At 39.2% G+C, this 19,768-nt stretch overlaps 1 protein-coding gene across 4 annotated transcripts in view; it reads right to left on the bottom strand.

Moving 5' to 3' along the window:
* Window positions 1-19,768, bottom strand: part of ntrk3b (neurotrophic tyrosine kinase, receptor, type 3b) — a 135,770-nt gene that overhangs the window by 100,241 nt on the left and 15,761 nt on the right. For all 4 annotated transcript variants that reach the window (XM_079867216.1, XM_079867215.1, XM_079867213.1 and 1 more), the window contains exons 2-3: window positions 11,909-11,983; window positions 1,408-1,479 (exon numbers count right to left, since the gene is read on the bottom strand). In XM_079867216.1, the coding sequence (XP_079723342.1) occupies window positions 1,408-1,479; window positions 11,909-11,983 (147 nt within the window). The remainder of the gene's footprint in view (window positions 1-1,407; window positions 1,480-11,908; window positions 11,984-19,768) is intronic.

Here is a 19,768-nt window from a genome sequence, read left to right on the forward strand (position 1 = left end):
TATATTTTTGAGATTATGTTTGAGATCACGAATATTTGGCAGATGCTGAATGTACTGGGAAATGAGCTCTGACGAAAACAGTAACAGGGGTATAAAACATCTGCTAAATCTGAACTCTTCCAAGCTCCAAAAGGTAACAAAATATGCTTTATTTTAATCTTCTGTAATTGTTACTCTAACATCAGGAGAGTTTTATATTATCACAACAGGTAGAGATCCATCCATGTTAGATACAGATCCGAGTCGCTAAAGACCCGAATATGTAATAATGATTGGCGAAACATTCATACATTTAAGGGTTAACATTATTTATGCAAGAAGCACACATGGACCTGGAACAACATCCTTTGATGTTTCAATGTAACCAATAATTGTCCTCTGATTTTATGACTAGCTATGCAATGATTGGTTGATAGCAATGCTATTTCCAGCATTATGTAAAATATGGACAAAATATCTAATCAAGTTGATTTCTGATTGAACTACCTTTAATGATCAAAAAATATTAGATGACTAAACGAGTTTTACTTTTGATTTGTTCATTGATTCATTTAGGGTGTATTTACACCTGCCTTGTTTGGTTCGATTGAACCGAACTCAAGTTCGTTTCCCCCTTGTTGCGGATCTTTTGGGCAGGTGTGAATACAGCAATCGCACTCGGGTGCAGACCAAACAACCGAACCGAGACCCAGCTGAAGAGGTGGTCTCTTCAAAATTCGATTCCGGCGCGCTGTCTGTGCACACGATACTGTTGCGCGTCTTTCTGCACGTCGTGTGTGCATCAGGACATTCACAGACAGAGCGTTCTCTTTTGTCTTATCGTGCTTAAATGGTTTAAAAGCATATTCTTTTAACATGTAGCACCATCTTGCAGCACATCGTCGTCTTCTCAAAATCCTAATTACAACATCGTATAGATGACATTGTATCATATGATGCTCATTAGTTTCTTCATATTGCATTTGTCGAGAATAACACCAAATATTGCATTACCAAATATCTCCATGCTGAGCCTGTTTTTGCACTTCCAGCTTTTCCCTGCTTGAGAATTCCTGTCCAATGAATGGACGACCTTAGCACACGTGTGGTTTTGTTTACAAATTTTGGTTCACTTGCAAAACGAGCAGTGTGAAAGCGAACAGTACCAAACAAAAAAAATCAACATTGTATTTGGTCCGGACCAAAGTAAGTGAACTATCGGACTTTCCTGGTGTGAATACACCCTTAGTTTCATAATTACACCAGCTATACACTAAGCTACAATATGCACTAAATGTAGCTTGCTCAACACTGTTTACAGATGCATGGAAGTAAACAAGAATGATTCATTCACTTAAAAGATTCATTCAGAGAGTAACAATAACTCCTTCATGACACAATCACACTTACAGAAGACATTTTACTCACATGTAGCGGAGGTGAGGGTTCTGTGCAAATGCACGTGCCTGGATTGTCCGTAAATTGCAGTTCATTATTGTCCTGAAAAACAGAGAGAGACACTACTGTATGAAAATGCACAATTCCTCTCAAACATCTGTGAATGATAGGTGTCATTGGCTGGCCACAAATGACCAGCATCAATCCAGCAATGATGAGTGCAAATTAATTTTCCCAAGGTAAGACCACCAACATTTATTTCAGCCTCCATACAGTGTGGTTCATCCAGTAATTTTGACTGAGGGCCCTGTTGTTGGTCATTTGCACCTGGCACTGCAAGTCGATCATTCAAACCTGAGAAAGCCAACAGTTCATTAGAGCCTTGCAGCTTGATATACATCGTTTATGATGATAAACTGCAGAAGCAATCTCAGTTTGCCATCTTTCCCATCTCTTCAGAGAGTGTCATTAGAATAATGGTATCATCAGGGTCCCCAATTTCATAGCGCTGAGCCGCAGCGGCAGCTGGAATGAATTGTGCATCCTAAAGACTTTGTGCACAGTCTGGGTGGCATTAATTGGTAATGACTGCATCCTTTTCATTACAGAAATTTAATGCAAAAAGTGATTACACTCACAACACCCTTATCCGGTGAACAGTAATCAGTACAGAATTAGTTTTATTATGATGATGGCTCTATAGTAAACTATTTCTAGGAATACAATTATCCATCTCTATTATGAGAAAGATATAAGGAGGATGTTGGCTGTGTTTATACCATTTTTCTTCTTAACCATTCAGCTCTTAAAAGCCTAAAAACAATGGTCCTTCACGTGACATCCATGAACTTGTGGGGGTGGGATTACGAGTGTAGGCAGATATTTCATTTCGGCACTGCTGCAATGGTTCTTCTGCATGCACTAGTGAAATCCCAACGAGCAGGTCAGCGGTTCCTACCAATGCTTGAACTAGAAAAGTTTGGCTGAATTTTTAAAATGTTTAAAAAGCCTGGCACTTCAAATGTTGTTTAGGCTTAGGGGCACTTTAAACACCTTAAGATCAATACATCAATAAAGGGACAGTTCAACCGGAAATACAGTTCTGTCATCACTTACTTACTCATGTCGTTTCAAACCTGCATGACTTCTTTCTTCCATGGAACACAAAAGAGATATTTTGAAGGTCAGATTTGTGTTCTGCATAAGAATGGTAAATGGTGACAATTTTTCTTTTTGGTTAAACAATCCCTTCAAGCATGGATGGATGGAAAAAATCAGACAGACAGACAGACAGACAGACAGACAGACAGACAGACAGACAGACAGACAGACAGATAGATAGATAGATAGATAGATAGATAGATAGATAGATAGATAGATAGATAGATAGATAGATAGATAGATAGATAGATAGATAGATAGATAGATAGATAGATAGATCGTATGTATGTTGTATGACTCAACTAAACTATTTCCCACCAAAACCTCCACAGACAGGTCTTGCATTCATGTGTTTGCTTATGCAACAATGTAATCTACGGTGCTTGTGCTTTAAGCTGAATGACCTTTAGTGAAACCTCAAAGGGTAATGTAGAGGCCTATAGGTCAGCGCTGTTCCCAGGAGTGGGTGGGACCAGGAGAGCCCACCATCAGCAGAAGAGAGAGCAATGTTAATGAGAAAAATGCAAATGGGAAGCTGGGAATAGTCCACTTGGCTTCCTTACTGAAGGATCAAGAGGAGTGGAGAGGAAAACTGTCTTGAGGTTATGACGAAAAGAGGATAGGGGTGAAAAGTATGGGAGGGCTTGGCATAGGTGAAGAAGATCAGAAGCGGGAGTGATGAAACACTGTGGGAGGTCTGGATTCGCAGCAGATGTCTAGTCTGTTTCATCCCACCAGACTTTTTCATCTTATAGAAAAAGTATATATATGTGTATATACAGTATATACATTTATTTTTACTACGTTTTCATGAAAGAACCGATCCAGCTCTGATCAATCTGATCAAACTATTTTATTCAGTTAGAAATTAAAATTATAATAATAAATTATAATTATAATAATAAAATCAGCATATTAGAATGATTTCTGAAAGGATCATGTGATATTGAAAAACGGTTATATTGAACAATGTAATATAGAAAAAAAATTAAAAAAAATTTTATATTGAGCTTTGCAATTACAGAAAAAAATAAATGTAAAATATAAATATATATACTGTATATATATTTTGATCAAATAAATTCAGCCTTTGTGAAAATGATAGAAAAATATTTCTGACCCCAAAACTTTTAAACAGAAGAGTATATAAATACCATATACTTAAATATGACCTAATATCTATTATCTTCATATATGAGATAATAAAGCTTTCAGAATAACTAAACAATTACAATATAAATGTATAAATTGTGATTTGCACCATTTTTTTAAATATCTATAAAATTACAACACAAAATTTATGATACAACCCCAGCGAGGTCTCTGTGTGACATCAACTGTCTTGTATGTTAGACTGTGTGATATTCATCTCAAGATTAGTCACGATTGACAGTGTTGACTGTGCGATCAAACTTCTCATATATTGACATCCTCATTAACAAACAAAACGTCTCAGGTTACGTATGTAACCATAGTTCCCTGAGAAGGGAACGAGAAGCTGTGTCAGTGACGCTTTGAGAACACCTCTGCATGATTGCGCCTGAAGCATGTGTGTCAACTCGTCCAATGGCGAGACGGAACGTCACGGGCGGGTGTCCCGTCATGACCAGGAAAGCATAAAAACACTATGGCTGCATATGTTACCTGAGACATTCTCTTTCGAGGAAACTCACACTGCATCAATGACGCTTTGAGAACGATAATAGCCAAATGCCATGCTTACAAGTGCCTGCAGCGCCCAGGTCCAGGTTGTAGAACCTTATGAATGTGAGTGGAAATGACCAGCCCACCGCATCACAAACGTCTTGAAGGGAGACACCCGAAATGAAGGCCTTGGAGGCCACCATACTCCTAATTGAATGAGCTCTGACAGCTACAGGCAAATGCTGACCAAAAACCTTATAAGCAAGATGAATAGCTTCAACTATCCATCTGCCAACTGTTTATTTGGACTCAGGGGACCCCTTTTTAGGTGATCCAAAGCAGACAAATAGCTGATCGGTTTTCCTCCACAGGGCAGCTCTGTGGACATAAGTATCCAGTGCTCTCACTGGACACAGAAAGGGTTAAGCTTTTTCTGGTCCTGATCTCCGAAAGGAGGAGAGCTGAAGGCTTGCAAAACAATAGGCTGTGGTACATTGGTTGGCACCTTAGGGACATAGCCTGGCTTAGGGTAATGCTTTGACCATCCCCGGTGCAAACTCAAGGCACGTGGGGATACCGACAAGGCCTGAAGATCTACTCTCTTTAAGTCAAGTCAAGTCACATTTATTTATATAGCGCAATACAGATTGTTTCAAAGCAGCTTTACAGAGATAACAGGAAAATAATGCAACAAAGTTTGTTTCCAGAAGAAAATCCCACTGTCGAGAAAGCACACTCTTCTTGGCATTCAGTCTCAACCCCAACTTTTGAATGTTAGCGAGAACGACATCTATATAGTTCGGAATGCAAATCCCTTGCAGTCTAAGCAGCGCCAGAGCTGCATCTACACATTTTGTGAACTCGTTTTATAGCTTCCTTCGCTAATAGAGACTTTACTTCTTGTTCCACCACCAGAGCCTGCTCGGGATATACTAACGTCAGTAGAGCCCCGTTGAATCTAGTGGACGAGAACCAAAATGGATTCTGTAACCTTTTTTATATAATCTGCAGGACACATCGAGATACGTTTGGCAGAAGCTGAGGCACAGAAGCTAACGACGGTCATTCCGGATGTGCTTTTATGCTTTCCTGTTTGTTTTTTCCTGGCTTTACCCACCCGTGATGTCCCGTCTCGCCATTGGACTAGTTGACAGACTTGTTTCAGATGCAATCACACAGAGGCGTTCTCAAAGCGTCATTGACACAGCGCACGTTCCCTTGAAAAGGGAACTGAAGATTAACCCTCTGGGGTCAACAAACGCTTTTTGCTGGGATTTTTTCACATAGCAGCAAAATAGACTTAAAATACTCCGGGCCCTATTAACGATCTAAGCGCATGGTCTAAAGCGCAGGGCGCATGTTCACTTAGGGTGTGTCCGAATCCACTTTTGCTAGTTTAACAATGGGAAAAATAGTCTAAAAGAGTTGTCCCTATTCTCTTAATGAGTGATGGGTGTGTTTTGGGATTTACGTGCGTTAAACCAATCAGAGTCTCATCTCCCATTCTCTTTAACCCCCTGGGGTTGGCTCGCTTTTTTTCTTATCAGTGCAAAAGAGACTCAAAATACTCTGTTGATTTTGATCTTACATATAAGTGTTATACATCATTCTGTTATATAAGTGTTATACATCATCAGATCCTGTTAAGTGACTATTTTTTGTGTGTATACTCACAATAAAAACAATGTGTTGTGCTTTTTGCCAAATAAAGAAAAATAAACATGACATGAACTCTCTGTCAGTGAAGTCCATTCTGAAACACGTCCGAAAATGAACTATAACTCAGCGAATCCTCAGTCAAACAGGCATACAGACACACAGGCATGGAGCTTTAATTCTCTTCTTTTAAATTAAGTAATGCCAGTTGCACTCGCGCCACTGCAGATTCGCTATTTACATGACGGAATTTGATAGTGGAAAGACCAAAGCCGTCTCCAGAGCGCAAACGGAACTACTCATGTGCGAGGTAAAAGTGCGCAAGCAGACCATCTACGGGACAAGCAGTATTCCACCATATATTTATGTACACAATAATAATATTTTACATTGTAATCCTTTTAATTTTAATATTTGGCATGTTTGTGTGCTGCTGTGCGTCCCAGTGTGTTTAATAAGCAGAATGTACGCGCATTGTGGACCTGCCTATAGGTGCACATTACTAACACGCTCTTTAAATAACAAAAAAAATATTGCGGCATTGACTTTAGACCAGGTTTCAGTTGGTCTATTTCTGTTGCCTAAAAATAGCAACGCGCCAACAATGCGCCAGAACACACCTCGTTTTCAGACCAGCACGCCCATGGTAACTGCGTCAGACTGAAACTAGCAAAAAACACTTGCATCGCGCTTGGCGCTGCAATGCACCGGGTGTAAGATAGGGCCCTCTGTCATTTATCATCACACAGACTTAAGAAATATGAAAAAGTAAACTGTTAAATGTCTACTTTTTTATTTGTCCAATTACAATCGCAACAAAACATTGTGCTTGTGTAAAATAAAGTAAACAGTATGCTTTCTGCAACTTTTTATCTGGAGCACGTCTCTAAACTTAACCAAAACTCAACGAATACTAGCCACACAGGTAAGAGCAATATATCTTTATAATCATTTAAGTGTCTACTTTTAAATGATCTAATTCAAAACAAAAAGAGTTTTGAGAGTAGCCACGTGCTGGCGGGTAGGAGCTGAAAACGGAGACGTGAAGTCGGACACTTTCTGGTTCCCGTAGTGGTGTTTGCATATTTTACCACAGCAGAAGTTAAATAAATGCAATATTTGACAAATACACAGATGTTTCAGAGAAATTTCCATTCAATACTTATACTTTATGTACTGCTTCATACAGCGGCTGTTTGAACAAGAATAAAGTTCAACATAAGCCTTTATTATCTCAGAGTCGAAAACAGGTACAGGCAAGGTCGAGGTAGGCAGGTAGCAAACATACACAGTAAAAAAGGACAGGCAAGAGGTCCGGGCAGGTAGCTGACAATCACAATCCAATAGACAAGCAAAGGTCGGGGCAGGCGGCAAAGAATCAAACAACGAGAAACAGTCCAAGATCAAACACAGAATATTAGTCCACAGTAGAAACGCTAAGAAATGATCACCATGGCAAATCAAGACTTCACAACGGTGGTGTGTGTGTGGAGTGTTGAAATAGTGTCTGTGTGATGAACTGCAGGTGTGTGTGTGTAATCAGTCCCAGGTATGAGGGCCTATGGGAATTGTAGTCCAAATAGTAACAGTCAATATTCTGGATGAGAGCTCCCTCTGGTGATCCGGAGGAAGCGGAGAGGAAGCCTCTCCTGTAACAGCTAGGCTATTATCAATGAAGTGGAGTCTACGTTTTTTAATTAGTTTTATTTTGATAAACATGACACAATATAACATCGCGACTACATGAAAAGAGATGAAAAGTGTTTACTGTTATAAAAAACTGATTTGTGAGCATTAGTGGAACTATAGGCATGAGAATAAACACGAAACACACGTGATTGTTGTCATGCGGTGAATCCGGCCAATCGTGGAACAGCTGTGTCGTCATCAGAGCTTGTGCAGCCGCTCTTGAGAAGCTCTCAAATCGCTCTCGCAGTACTTTGATGGCATACGTCACAGTCACGTGGCGTCGGGGCGCTGTATCAAGTCGGACAAAATTTCTAACCGGCATGCACTGCTTCAAGTCAGCCGCCGATCGGTCTGTGCAGAGCTGCATGAAGTCGAACAAGCTTATTATCTGCTAATGTGAACACGCCTACTGAGATACGCGCTATTGAAACGCAAGTGATCTGAGGCAATCCATGCAAACCTGTAAACGACCACATCAGCTCGATAAATCGCATCAAGTTTTATCAGATTCATGTACTTTACATTGTCTTGCGACGCTGTGAGGAATAATAATAGCGTAATAGTACTATAATCTTGGAAAAATTTACCTCAGAAGTGATGGTTTTGGTTTCATTTGGAGCAACGGAACCAGCTGAGGATTGTGAATAGTAAGTTCTTTATTATTAAGTGCTTTGTTCTAATCGCAATATCCTGTAGTATATGTAAACCGCAAAAAGACTGTTTAAATATAAATTGCGTGTCTATGTGTGAATGAATGGCACAGATACCACTGTTGTTTATTACAGGCACTTACAACATGCTATTTTTACATGAACATGAACACATCTATTAGTTTAGCTATATTGCCATACTGAGATGAGTAAAACCGACTGAAATATGTTGAAATAAAATTTCTTTGTATAAGCAACGTATTAAACTGCAAATGACCATTTATATGCCCTATATTAATATATCATAAAAACGATATGTTACAGACGAAATATAAAGGTTTAGACAAGATTCCGTTTCTAGTTTTGGATAGATTATAAAGTTTTTACAATAAAATAGACTACTGTCACATCAAATAAGCTTTTGTTCGCCAATTTCTGCTCATATGTTAAATATATAGAATGGGATGTTTTGTCAAAATAAAGTAGGTATATTGAATTATCAATTAAGATGATATAATAGAGTTTGTTCCAATTCAAACTAGTGAATCCTTAACTTTGAAATACGTATGATAAAATGTATGCTTTTCACAAAAAAAAGATTGCACTTGAAATATAGTTAAAATTGTAATTGTGTCAGAATGAGAGTCGTAGATCCAAATGCAAGCGAGCAGTTTATTGCAGTTTAACTCCAAACGATCTCCAGAAGTCTGGAAACACAGACGAGATCGAGGAAATAACTCCGTAAGGAAACTCAGGCACCGGAACTGGGTAAGAGAGCACAAACAAGAGTGACGAACCGACACCATGCAATAATCACTCCCGCTAGATACAGGCAGGTAACAACAGAAGTAACTAGCTGCAGCTGCGGACTTAAGTGATCAGCTGGTTACTAAGCAACAAACAAGCACTACACACTCAGACCCCGCACCCACAACAACCAACCAGGCACTGTGACACTGTCCCCCCCCCCCCCCCCCCCCCCCAGTGGAAGGTGGAACGGTGGAGGATCAGGGGGACGGATGGGGGGCCCAGGTCCATGGAGGGGAACAAAAACAGGAATAGATGGCTTAACAGTTGGCCAGGGTGGAGCAGACAGTCCATCGGGCGGCCAGGGCGGAGCAGACAGTCCATCGGGCGGCCCGGGCGGAGCAGACAGTCCATCGGGCGGCCAGGGCGGAGACTTCCCCTCGGGCGGCCAGGGCGGAGCAGGCAGTGCAGATGGCCAGGGCGGAACCTGCCATTCAGGAAACCAGTGCGGAGCAGGCTGTGCAGATGGCCAGGGCGGAACCTGCCATTCAGGAGACCAGTGTGGAGCAGGCTGTGCAGATGGCCAGGGCGGAACCTGCCATTCAGGAGACCAGTGTGGAGCCGGAAGCTTGAGCAGAGCAAGCAGGGCAGGCATCAGGGGCGGAGCCAGCAGGGCGAGCAGCTTGGACGGAGCCAGCAGGGCGAGCAGCTTGGGCGGAGCCGGCAGGGCGAGCAGCTTGGGGACGGTCTCCGGGACGACAGAGGGCTGCTCGGGGACGGCCTCCTGGACGACAGCGGGCTGCTCGGGGACGGCCTCAGGGACGGCCTCCGGGATGACAGCGGGCTGCTCGGGGACGGCCTCTGGGTCTTGAGGGACGGTGGACGCCTGCTTCCTCCTCCTTCTCCGTCTATGATGGCAAGACGGTGGCATCGAGCTTACCGCCTCTGGGGGCGCTACAATATCTGGCAAGGTCATGGCGGCCATCTTGTCTCGAGACACAGGCATATGGTCAGCCATCTTGTCTGGAGACACAGGCGGGGCTGGTGTATCCCACTGGCTACGATGATGTAGATATCTTGAGAACCCCCAAAAGTCCAGGATCTCCAGCCCCTTCATCTCCCACCGAGGCAAAGGGTCATCAAGGCAGTCATTAAAAAAATCCTTTGGTGCTGCATTATTATAATCCATTAGAGTCCAAAATGTCTGAGCCAGACAACTCACCGTCTGGCCCTGCTGACGTAGGGCCATTCAATTTCTGACTCGTACCCTCCTCTCCTTCTCCATGTTAGGGGGAAGGATACGAAACCCCGTACTGCTAGATCTGTTCATTGTGATGGAGTCCTTATTCTGCAATTCCGCCGTGCTTGCTGGATCCATTGTTGGTCGGTTCGTTCTGTCAGAATGAGAGTCGTAGATCCAAATGCAAGCAAGCAGTTTATTGAAGACAGGTTGAAACAGTGATTATACTCAAAACACCACGTATAGCAGGCGGGCGACCAGGATACAAATTCACAGGAGAGGATGAGTGATATGAATAAATCCAGCGCGGATGCCAAACTGGAACTGGATGAAGAGAACTCCAAACGATCTCCAGAAGTCTGGAAACACAGACGAGATCGAGGAAATAACTCCGTATAGAAACTCAGGCACTGGAACTGGGTAAGAGAGCACAAACAAGAGTGACGAACCGACACCAAGCAATAATCACTCCCGCTAGATATAGGCAGCTAACAACAGAAGTAACTAGCTGCAGCTGCGGACTGATTAAGTGATCAGCTGGTTACTAAACAACAAACAAGCACTACACACTCAGACCCCGCACCCACAACAACAAACCAGACACTGTGACAAATTGTTGTTGATTTACATGTGAAAACTATTTAATAAAATAGCAAAAAATATAAACAAAGGTAGATGTAAACAAAATCTTAATAGGTCAATATGTCACTGAGAGGGACATAAAAGTATTAATAATAAATCATTCAATTATTCTTCTCATTAAATTATTTATTATTGTGTTTTATTAGTGACAAATTTGGGGAGATGATAAATATTCCAAAACTTTCTGAAAATACAGTATGAAAATTAACTGCACAGTTACTATAAATGTTTACCTTGGATATTATACAATTTGCATACATACAAAATTTGTGGAAAAAGACTATTTGTTTTCAAGATGTTTCCAACTCTAACTTTGAACCAATTCTCTAGAATGGCCCATATAGCCTATTTGAACAGGATTTGTTTCCAGGTATGACTGTGTACTCAAAATGTGCTTTTGACTTTCATTTATATATTGGATTATATATATATATATATATATATATATATATATATATATATATATATATATATATATATATCTTTTGTCCTCGCATTTTTTCTTGTGATTCCCTCTCAGTGACATACCTGACTGAAAGGCTCATTATGCAGCTCATTATGCGGGTCATTGTCTTCTCAAGTGTGAATCACAGCATTATTCATGATCATTCATGCCCCCACGCATATTGCCTTTCCAAACATAAAGTGTCTTACAAATTTAAATCAATTGTTTTATGTGAATGAGTTGGCAGGATGATTTTCACATCACTTTGAAGCAAAAACTCTAGGCGAAAACATCCATTAGTCAAAAGTCTTGTGGACACACATTTAGTATGTGTTTTGTGGCCTTTTCCTTTTCATTTCATAAACTTTAATTTTTTGTTTTTTTTCAATTACCATGCATAACATATTATGGTAACATAGCCCTGTTTGTGCTGAATAGAGTGTAATGACACCTTTTCCAATAATATGTAAGCAACTGAAAAAGCACAAATGTCAGGGCATGTCAAAACACCTAAAGGACCCCAAAAACACCTTAGACCCCTAAGGGTTAAAGACATCTTCCCAAAACATGTCTCAAATGACTCAAATCGTGCAGTGTGCACCAGAATTTAGTGTAAAATGCATGTAACCTCTATGGGATCTGTTTTTTAATACTCACAGTCTCTGGAGTCCTGTGTACAGTTCCATGTCAACATCCTTAAGAATCTGCAATCCAGTCCAATTTTCTATGTGTCTACAAAAGAAAGAGAGAAAATATTGAAAACAGCACCATTACCACCAATTTATTCAACCAAGATATATGTGTTTTTCCACTTGATGGCTTGGACAGGAACCCAACGGAAGGTCCCTGGAGTTTTGAAAAATGTATCACAGTCCGCGAGCACTCTTGAAACATTCCTCTCAGAGGCATTCGTGTGTTGGTTACACAGATGGCCTAAGGGTGTGATTACTTGCAAACCACACTGTGAAATAATTAGCAAAACAATTTGTTTTACCCTAGACTGTAAGGTCAAATGCATATAACATGGGAAACACAAAGATAAGTATCATGTATACCATGTAGAATTACCAGAGACACAAGTAAACTTGTATATGGGAGAGCTTGGATCATTGTAACACTAAATAAATGTATCGTCAGTAATAAAACTCACAATAAGCACAATTTAATCCTCTTCTTACAAAATAATTTACACAAACAGTTCAAAAGTGTGGGGTCTGTAGATTTTTTTAAATACATTTATTCAGCAAGGACTAGAGGTGGGCGATATATCGTTTAGACGATAATATCCAAATTGTTGTCTGGACGATATGCAAAATTGGGATATCGAATATTTCATAATTTGTACAATCCGACCCCCCAAACATGAAAAGAGCTGAAAGAAGTTAAAGAGAAAACAAATAACGCACACTATAACATTCTAAACAATTATATGTAGCGATTTTTAACACTGTAGGGCAGTACTATTCCCGGAAGCAACGAGTGGCCCAGCCCATGGTCCCGTGTCGTCAAAAACGCACGAAATAGTGCGCGCAGAAGCACATGCGCAAAACCGTTTTGTAAAATGATATAAGAATTATTTTTATTTTATAATATGTCATTTTACAAAAGGACATTTTACAAACCTACGTTTTGCGCATGTGCTCCTGCACGCACTTTTTCAGTCACAACACAGCAATCAGAGGAGGACGCGCTGAAAACTGTAATGCTGTTCTCTTCCTTCATAACTCGTACTGAGAAGGTTTGAGTTGCAGAGGAATTTGTGACTTTTTCACCTGTTCAACCACATCAAAGTTTCGTAATTAGTAAGTCCGTGCTTTTTCTCTTTTTGTTCTTATGTGCTGAAGGGCCGCTGTGCCTTGGTGAAACGGTGTTTGTACGTGAAGAGCTCTTTTCCAAAACGCCATAAACCTATAAAGCTGCCTCAAAGAACCAGCAAAAGTAATGATTATGTAAAATATTGCAATAAGACATTTTAATTGTTTATTAATTTCTGTGTCGGCTGCAAAGATGAAGTTTATGATAGGCTATTCTATTGACTCGCGATCTTTGCAGTAGGCTAGTGAACGCACCGGAGAAATGCACATTTATTAGGCTACATAGTTTTATTTTTATTTTTATGCATTAAATCCAGAAATTGGTAATGAAAAAAATATTAAAACTAAGATACAATTAATACAAAACGAAATTCGTTTTAAAGAAAGGCTTTGTGCTTTCTGTTTTGAGGTCTCTGTGAAAGTTTGAAAGTCTTTTAGTGCGCTTTCAGAGCGCTCGCGTCCATAATGGAGAACTGTCACGTAATATTGTTTTTTCCTCATAAATGCAAACACGAAAAATAAAAGACAAAATACTTTTTTAAAAAGACAAACCATCAATTTTTGAAAAAAAAAAAAAAAAAAAGATGGATTTTGCGTTTTGGGGAAAAAATTGAGGGATTTATAGCGTTTTGAAAAGAACATTTTTTACTTTGAATTTATCATCAACAATATTGTTGTTTGATTTAATAATCACTGTTGCAAGAGGTGTCTAGTTCCGTTTTTTTTTTTTTTTTTTTTTTTTTTTTTGTAAGTGCACAAAGTAGGGGCTAACTCAGATTCTGTTTAGTAAGCTCCTTTATTGTTTTTTTTTTTTTTTTCTATAGCCTACAATAATAAGTCAAATGCAGCAAGTCAAAAGACCAACTGGACCTTCTTTGCCAGTTTGCACACATTTCTTTGAAGGATGGCAAAAATATCGTCTGAATATCGATATCGAGATATTGGAAAAAAATATCGAGATATTCATTTTTGTCAATATCTCCCACCCCTAGCAAGGACTCATTCAATTGCTCAATTCCACAAAAACAAATTAAGCAGCACAACTGTTTTCAACATTGATAATCATAAGAAATGTTTCTTGAGCAGCAAATCAGCATATTAGAATGATTTCTGAAGGATCATGTGACACTAAAGACTGGAGTAATGATGCTGAAAATTCAGCTTTGCCATCACAGAAATCTTTTTAAAGCACATTCTAGTGCTTTGACCTTTTCTGTTACAACTACGTAGCAAGTATTTTATAAGTCCTTGGTATATTTTGAGTTCAGTAGAACCTGACTTTAAAGGGAGAGTTCACACTTAAATAAAAATTCTGTCATTAATTACTCACCCTCGTGTCGTTCCAAACCCGTAAGACTTTCGTTCATCTTCGGAACACAAATGAAGATATTTTTGATGAAATCTGAGAGCTTTCTGTGACTGTCCCTCCATAGACAGCTACGCAATACTATTTTCAAGCCCCAGGAAGGTAGTAGAGACATCACTAAAGTAATCCATGCGACTCCAGTGGTTTTTTAAGCAAAATTTTTTACGCGACACAAGTGCTTTGTTTGCGCAAAAAAACACACATAATTGATCACTTTATTTACCAAATATTAGTCTCCAATGCACATTCACGCAACAACGTCTGCTCAACACAAAACATATGCGTCTTGGTCCTCTCGTGAATGTGCATTGGAGGTTAATCTTTTGTAAATAAAGTGGATAAATGATCTTTGCTGCACAAACAAATCACGTCACTTCAGAAAACTGAGGTTAAACCACTGGAGTCACATGGATTACTATTATGATGTCTTTACTACCTTTCTAGGGCTTGAAACTGGTAGTTGCATAGCTGTCACTGAAGGTACAGAAAGCTCTCAGATTTCAACAAAAAGATCTTCATTTGTGTTCTGAAGGTGAATGAAAGTCTTAAAAAATATATGAATTCTTGGAAAAGTAATAGAACACCTCTCCTGAACAAGCCGCATGATTTGAGGTATCAGTCATTTCCATAACACAAATAGTGCAGGATGAGTTATATTGTAATATATTAGGGTTAGGTTTGTTCAAAGTATTAGCAATAGTAAATGTGTTTTCATGCACAACAATGATAATAATCATAAATGGGCACATTATAAACACCCAGCAATGCAGGAAAACCATGTTTACATGGAATTGTATAATCTCAAGTTTTTCTCTGTCAGTCCTGATGTCAAAACATGACATGAACACTTTGAATAAATAAACAATGGTAAAAAAAAGAAAGAAAGATATTTACATGATAAATTAATTTGCATTAAAAATAAAACCTAGGGGTGTCAATCGGTTCAATCAAGTTCAGGCTAAACCTTTTCTGAATAAATACTAAAATCCAAGTGAAACAACGGTGTTACACAAACATCCCTCGCCTCCCCTACCATGTCACTGAAACACCATTATCATTGTCAGAATCTGCTTGAAACCATGCTTCCATTTAAATTCAGTTAATGCCTATGTATCAGCACTGCCTTTATTTCCTATTCCGCAAGCTTTTTATCTGCCAGCTAAAACAAACACAATCTGGATAGAAGTGAAAGATGTTCCAAGCAGGAGAAATTACGGATGTGCCGCTGACAGAACACAGCCACAGACAAAAGCAAACAAGAATACACGCTTCTAGATCCACACACACCCTGACTATGCCACAAAACCCCTAGAAGCACAGTCCAGCACAGTCCATCAGGTAGATTTAATGTTTCTGTTTACAGCATTGGAGAGAGTGACACTTTACAAATGAGTCGCACTGCAGTTAATGTAATACAACAGAGGCCCTGCTACTTTACTGCCCATTGGTTTTACACAGTGTCTTCAGGTCACTCATTTCCACAAAGAGCTTTGATTGAGGATGGGCTTCACAGCTGACGCCCACCACTGAACGATGCCTAAAACCAGTTGAGAATCACTGGGGTTTTTTTATCCTTGCTGCAAGTGAACCTGTTATTATAGTTTGGCAAGTTTTTACACAGATGTCCTTTAAATCTAGTCAATTTAAAGCAGTTTAAAATGATGAAATAATTAACAAAATTAATGTAAAATTTTACAATAAAGTTTCAATAGTTAACATGAACTAAAATGAAGTGCACTTCTATACATTTATTATTCTATTAATAATAATTTCTACATTGTTAAAAGTCCCCCTGTGGTGAAAATCAAGTGTTTATGTTGTATATGTCTATGTGGTGTTTTTCATGTGTTTTAAGACAAACCATGTGCAAATTCATAAGTCAACAGCATTGTTGAGTATTTTCTCCTTAAAACTGCAGTGAAAAAAATATTTGAAAAGTTTGAAATCGCTGGTGTTTCTGATGTCACAAACAACCAATCACGTTAACGTGCCGGCGGGCTTTGGCATATCATTAACAGTGAACTAGCAGGGGAGTCTGTTTTTTGTTTTATATATTTGTTTTATATGAAAATGTTGATCTATATACCGTTCTCCACTGACGTTCTGACTTGTTCAAAGCGTGATGATTGTTAAAAGGCAGACTGAAATGGCGAACGGAAATATAGTTTATGTAACATTATCAACACATTAATACCTGTTTGATAACAGTCAAGCAAAAGGCTAATCATATTAATTACCGTTATGTGTCCGACGTTGTAAATAGTGATATTGTGCAGCGTTTATAGCCTACCTCAGTCAGTTGGCTCGGCTGAGTGAATCTCTGAACTGATGTGACCGAGTGGAGGCGGGGCTAATTAGCATATTCATGAATCCGCGTATATTAAATGAAGCAAGCAAGGTGTGGAGTTGCATTCAAGATATTTTAAGGCATGAAGAATTTTTTTCACGAGAAAAAAACGTTTAAATATGTCATTCTGGTGATCAAAGATTAGTTTTAAAGGATACAATTATTGACAACAGGGGGATTTTAAAATCAAAAGTTGTATTTATTAATATTAGTTAATTCACTGTGAAGTAACATGAACAAACAATGAACAGCTGGATATTTATTGACTAATGTTAACAAAGATGAACAAATACAGTTAAAAATGTATTGCTTTAATGTTAGTTAATATATTAACATAACAAATGAAACCTTATAGTTAAGTGTTACCATATATATATATATATATATACACACACACACACACACACACACACACACACACACATACTGTTTAAACGCATTAATCCCTTTTAGTTGACTAATTTATAAATATGTTAATCAGTTAGACTAACTAGACTAACATCTACATATGTAAATCAGTAATCCTGACTCCTTAAAAAAAACAAAAAACATTCTGTTCGTTAATCAGACCTCACTAGCTGCATAGAAAATGCATAGAAATCTATAACTGAGTCTGGATGGCATTGTTGTGATCCAGATGCATTGGAGTTTATGCACAGTGTTTATACAGATGCACACCCTAAACCATGTGAATCACTCAAATATCAGTCAAAGGCTCTGTGCCCATTTCATTTCAGCGTGTGATGAAAAGCCTCTCTCAGGCTGTGTGGAAGTTCATGGCTGTTTTCTCCATAATCTCCTCTCTCTCCATTCTTCTCAACACTCATGCCTGGGCATGATTAATGACTTTGTTTAAATGATCTACAGCACAAGAACATATAGCTTAATAGAAGACCACTTAATAAAGCAGATTGTCTCAGGTGTGCTCTCAAGGCATTGATCGACACCTTCCTTTTCTTCTCAGAGCCAGGCTTTGAGTAAAGAACCCTGAAAAGCTAAAAACAAAGGGCCCTATTTTAACGATCTAAGCACATGGTCTAAAGCGCACGGCACAAGTGCACTTAGGGGGGTGTCCAAATCCACTTTTGCTAGTTTAACGAAGGGAAAAATGGTCGGCGTACCCGGTGCATGGTCTAAAAGGGTTGGCCCTATTCTCTTAATGAGTAATGGGTTTGTTTTGGGTGTAACGTGCAATAAACCAATCAGAGTGTAATTTCCCATTCCCTTTAAAATCCAGTTGCGCTCGTGCCATGGCGGATTTGCTGTTTACATGGCGAAATTTGCAAGCGGAAAACTAAACGCTTCTCCAGAGAGGAAACGGATCTGCTCGAGTGTGAGTTTAAAGCGCATAAGCAGACCATCTACGGGACAAGCCGGATTTCACCATATTTTTATGTACATAATAATAATCTTTTACATTGTAATCCTTTTTTTTGTTTTTTGGCTGCTGCCCGTCCCTGTGTATATAATAAGCAGAGTGTACGCGCGTTGTGCACCCGCCTATAGGTGCATATTACTAATGCGCCCTTTAAATAAAAATCTATTTCTGTTTAATAGAAATTTCAGTTAGCAGCTCAAAATAGCAACGCACCAACAATGCGCCTGAATACACCTCAAACAGATGGGCGCAAATGCATTTGCTCTTTAAACCACGTGGCGCAGGACGTGAAAATGATAACTGCGTCAGGCTGAAACTAGAAAAAACACTTGTGTCGTGCCTGATGCCGCACTGCAACGGGTGTGTGATAGGGCCCTAGACTGCTAATGAGTACGATTATGAACTCAACCAATTAAATGATTTCAAATACTGTAATAGCAATTAGAGCAACCACATCTACAAAACTCTTCAGCATGACTGCTTGAGTCAGTAAACATAGTTTTACTCTTCACTTATTCTTTACTGCTGTTTCTTCAACACCCACATAACATCTGAATAAATGTAATTATTCAGAGACAGGTGTACAACATGCCTTATTTCTAATGGATCTAGTCGATGAAATTACAGCTGGCCTCCATCTGTTGCTGATTTCAGGTTTCAGTCCAGGATTTACACTTCTGATGTATAAATACAACATGCCTCACCTTTACCGCCAACAAGCTATAAATCATTCGTAGGTGCCTGGATGTTGATTTGCATGTTAAATGGTAGAAATATTTGTCATTATGTGAGGCAGCACTTCTAAGGTTTGTTAGCATTTGTTACATTGCAGTTGGAGTATGCAGGATAAAGAAAGGCTTTAATTACAAGCAGTTGCATTTATAGAAGGTGTCCTTGTTACAGTGTAGTTATACATATAAGTACTGAATAATAATAATTAACTGCATGTACTATAGGGTCAAGATTTGGGTTTGGTTCAGGGTTAGTTGCATCTAAAATTTACTGTTATAGTACGTACATTTAAGCATGTGCAACAAGAACAGTGTAAAATAAGGTGATACCCATTTATATTTTCTGAAGAAATGAGTGTTGTTTGCCTGTGCTAGGGTTTTGAAGGTGGTTGCCAGACCACTGCTATGTTGTTCCTAAGGTTCCTGACTGGTCAGCATGTTGCTAGGGTGTTCTGGATACTTGCCATGCTATTGTACACTCCTAAAAATAAAGGTTCTTGGCATCAATGGTTCTGTAAGGGAGGTTAGGCCTAAGGAGGAAATGTCTGGCTTGATTCCAGCAGGGATGTCTGCAAGAACACAGAGTCCAGTACAATTCCATTTGACCACTTTATTAATCCATTGAAACAGGTAGAACAGAGCAGATGAGCAGGGAGTACATAATGTGCGGTTTCTAGAACAGAAGCACAAAAACCTTCAATCAAGATAAATCTTATTTAACTTACACAATCAAAAGATACACAATTTAAACAAATGAAAAGAATGAACACACATCACAAACATCAAGCAGTTCCAACATTGTGCATCAATGCAGGCATTTATAAAGCAGGACTCATTAGTGCATGGTTGTAGTGATTGGTTAATTAACAGAGGGAGTGTAC

The sequence above is a fragment of the Squalius cephalus genome (genome assembly GCF_949319135.1).
Source record: "Squalius cephalus genome assembly, chromosome: 3".
NCBI classification, from domain to species: domain Eukaryota; kingdom Metazoa; phylum Chordata; class Actinopteri; order Cypriniformes; family Leuciscidae; genus Squalius; species Squalius cephalus.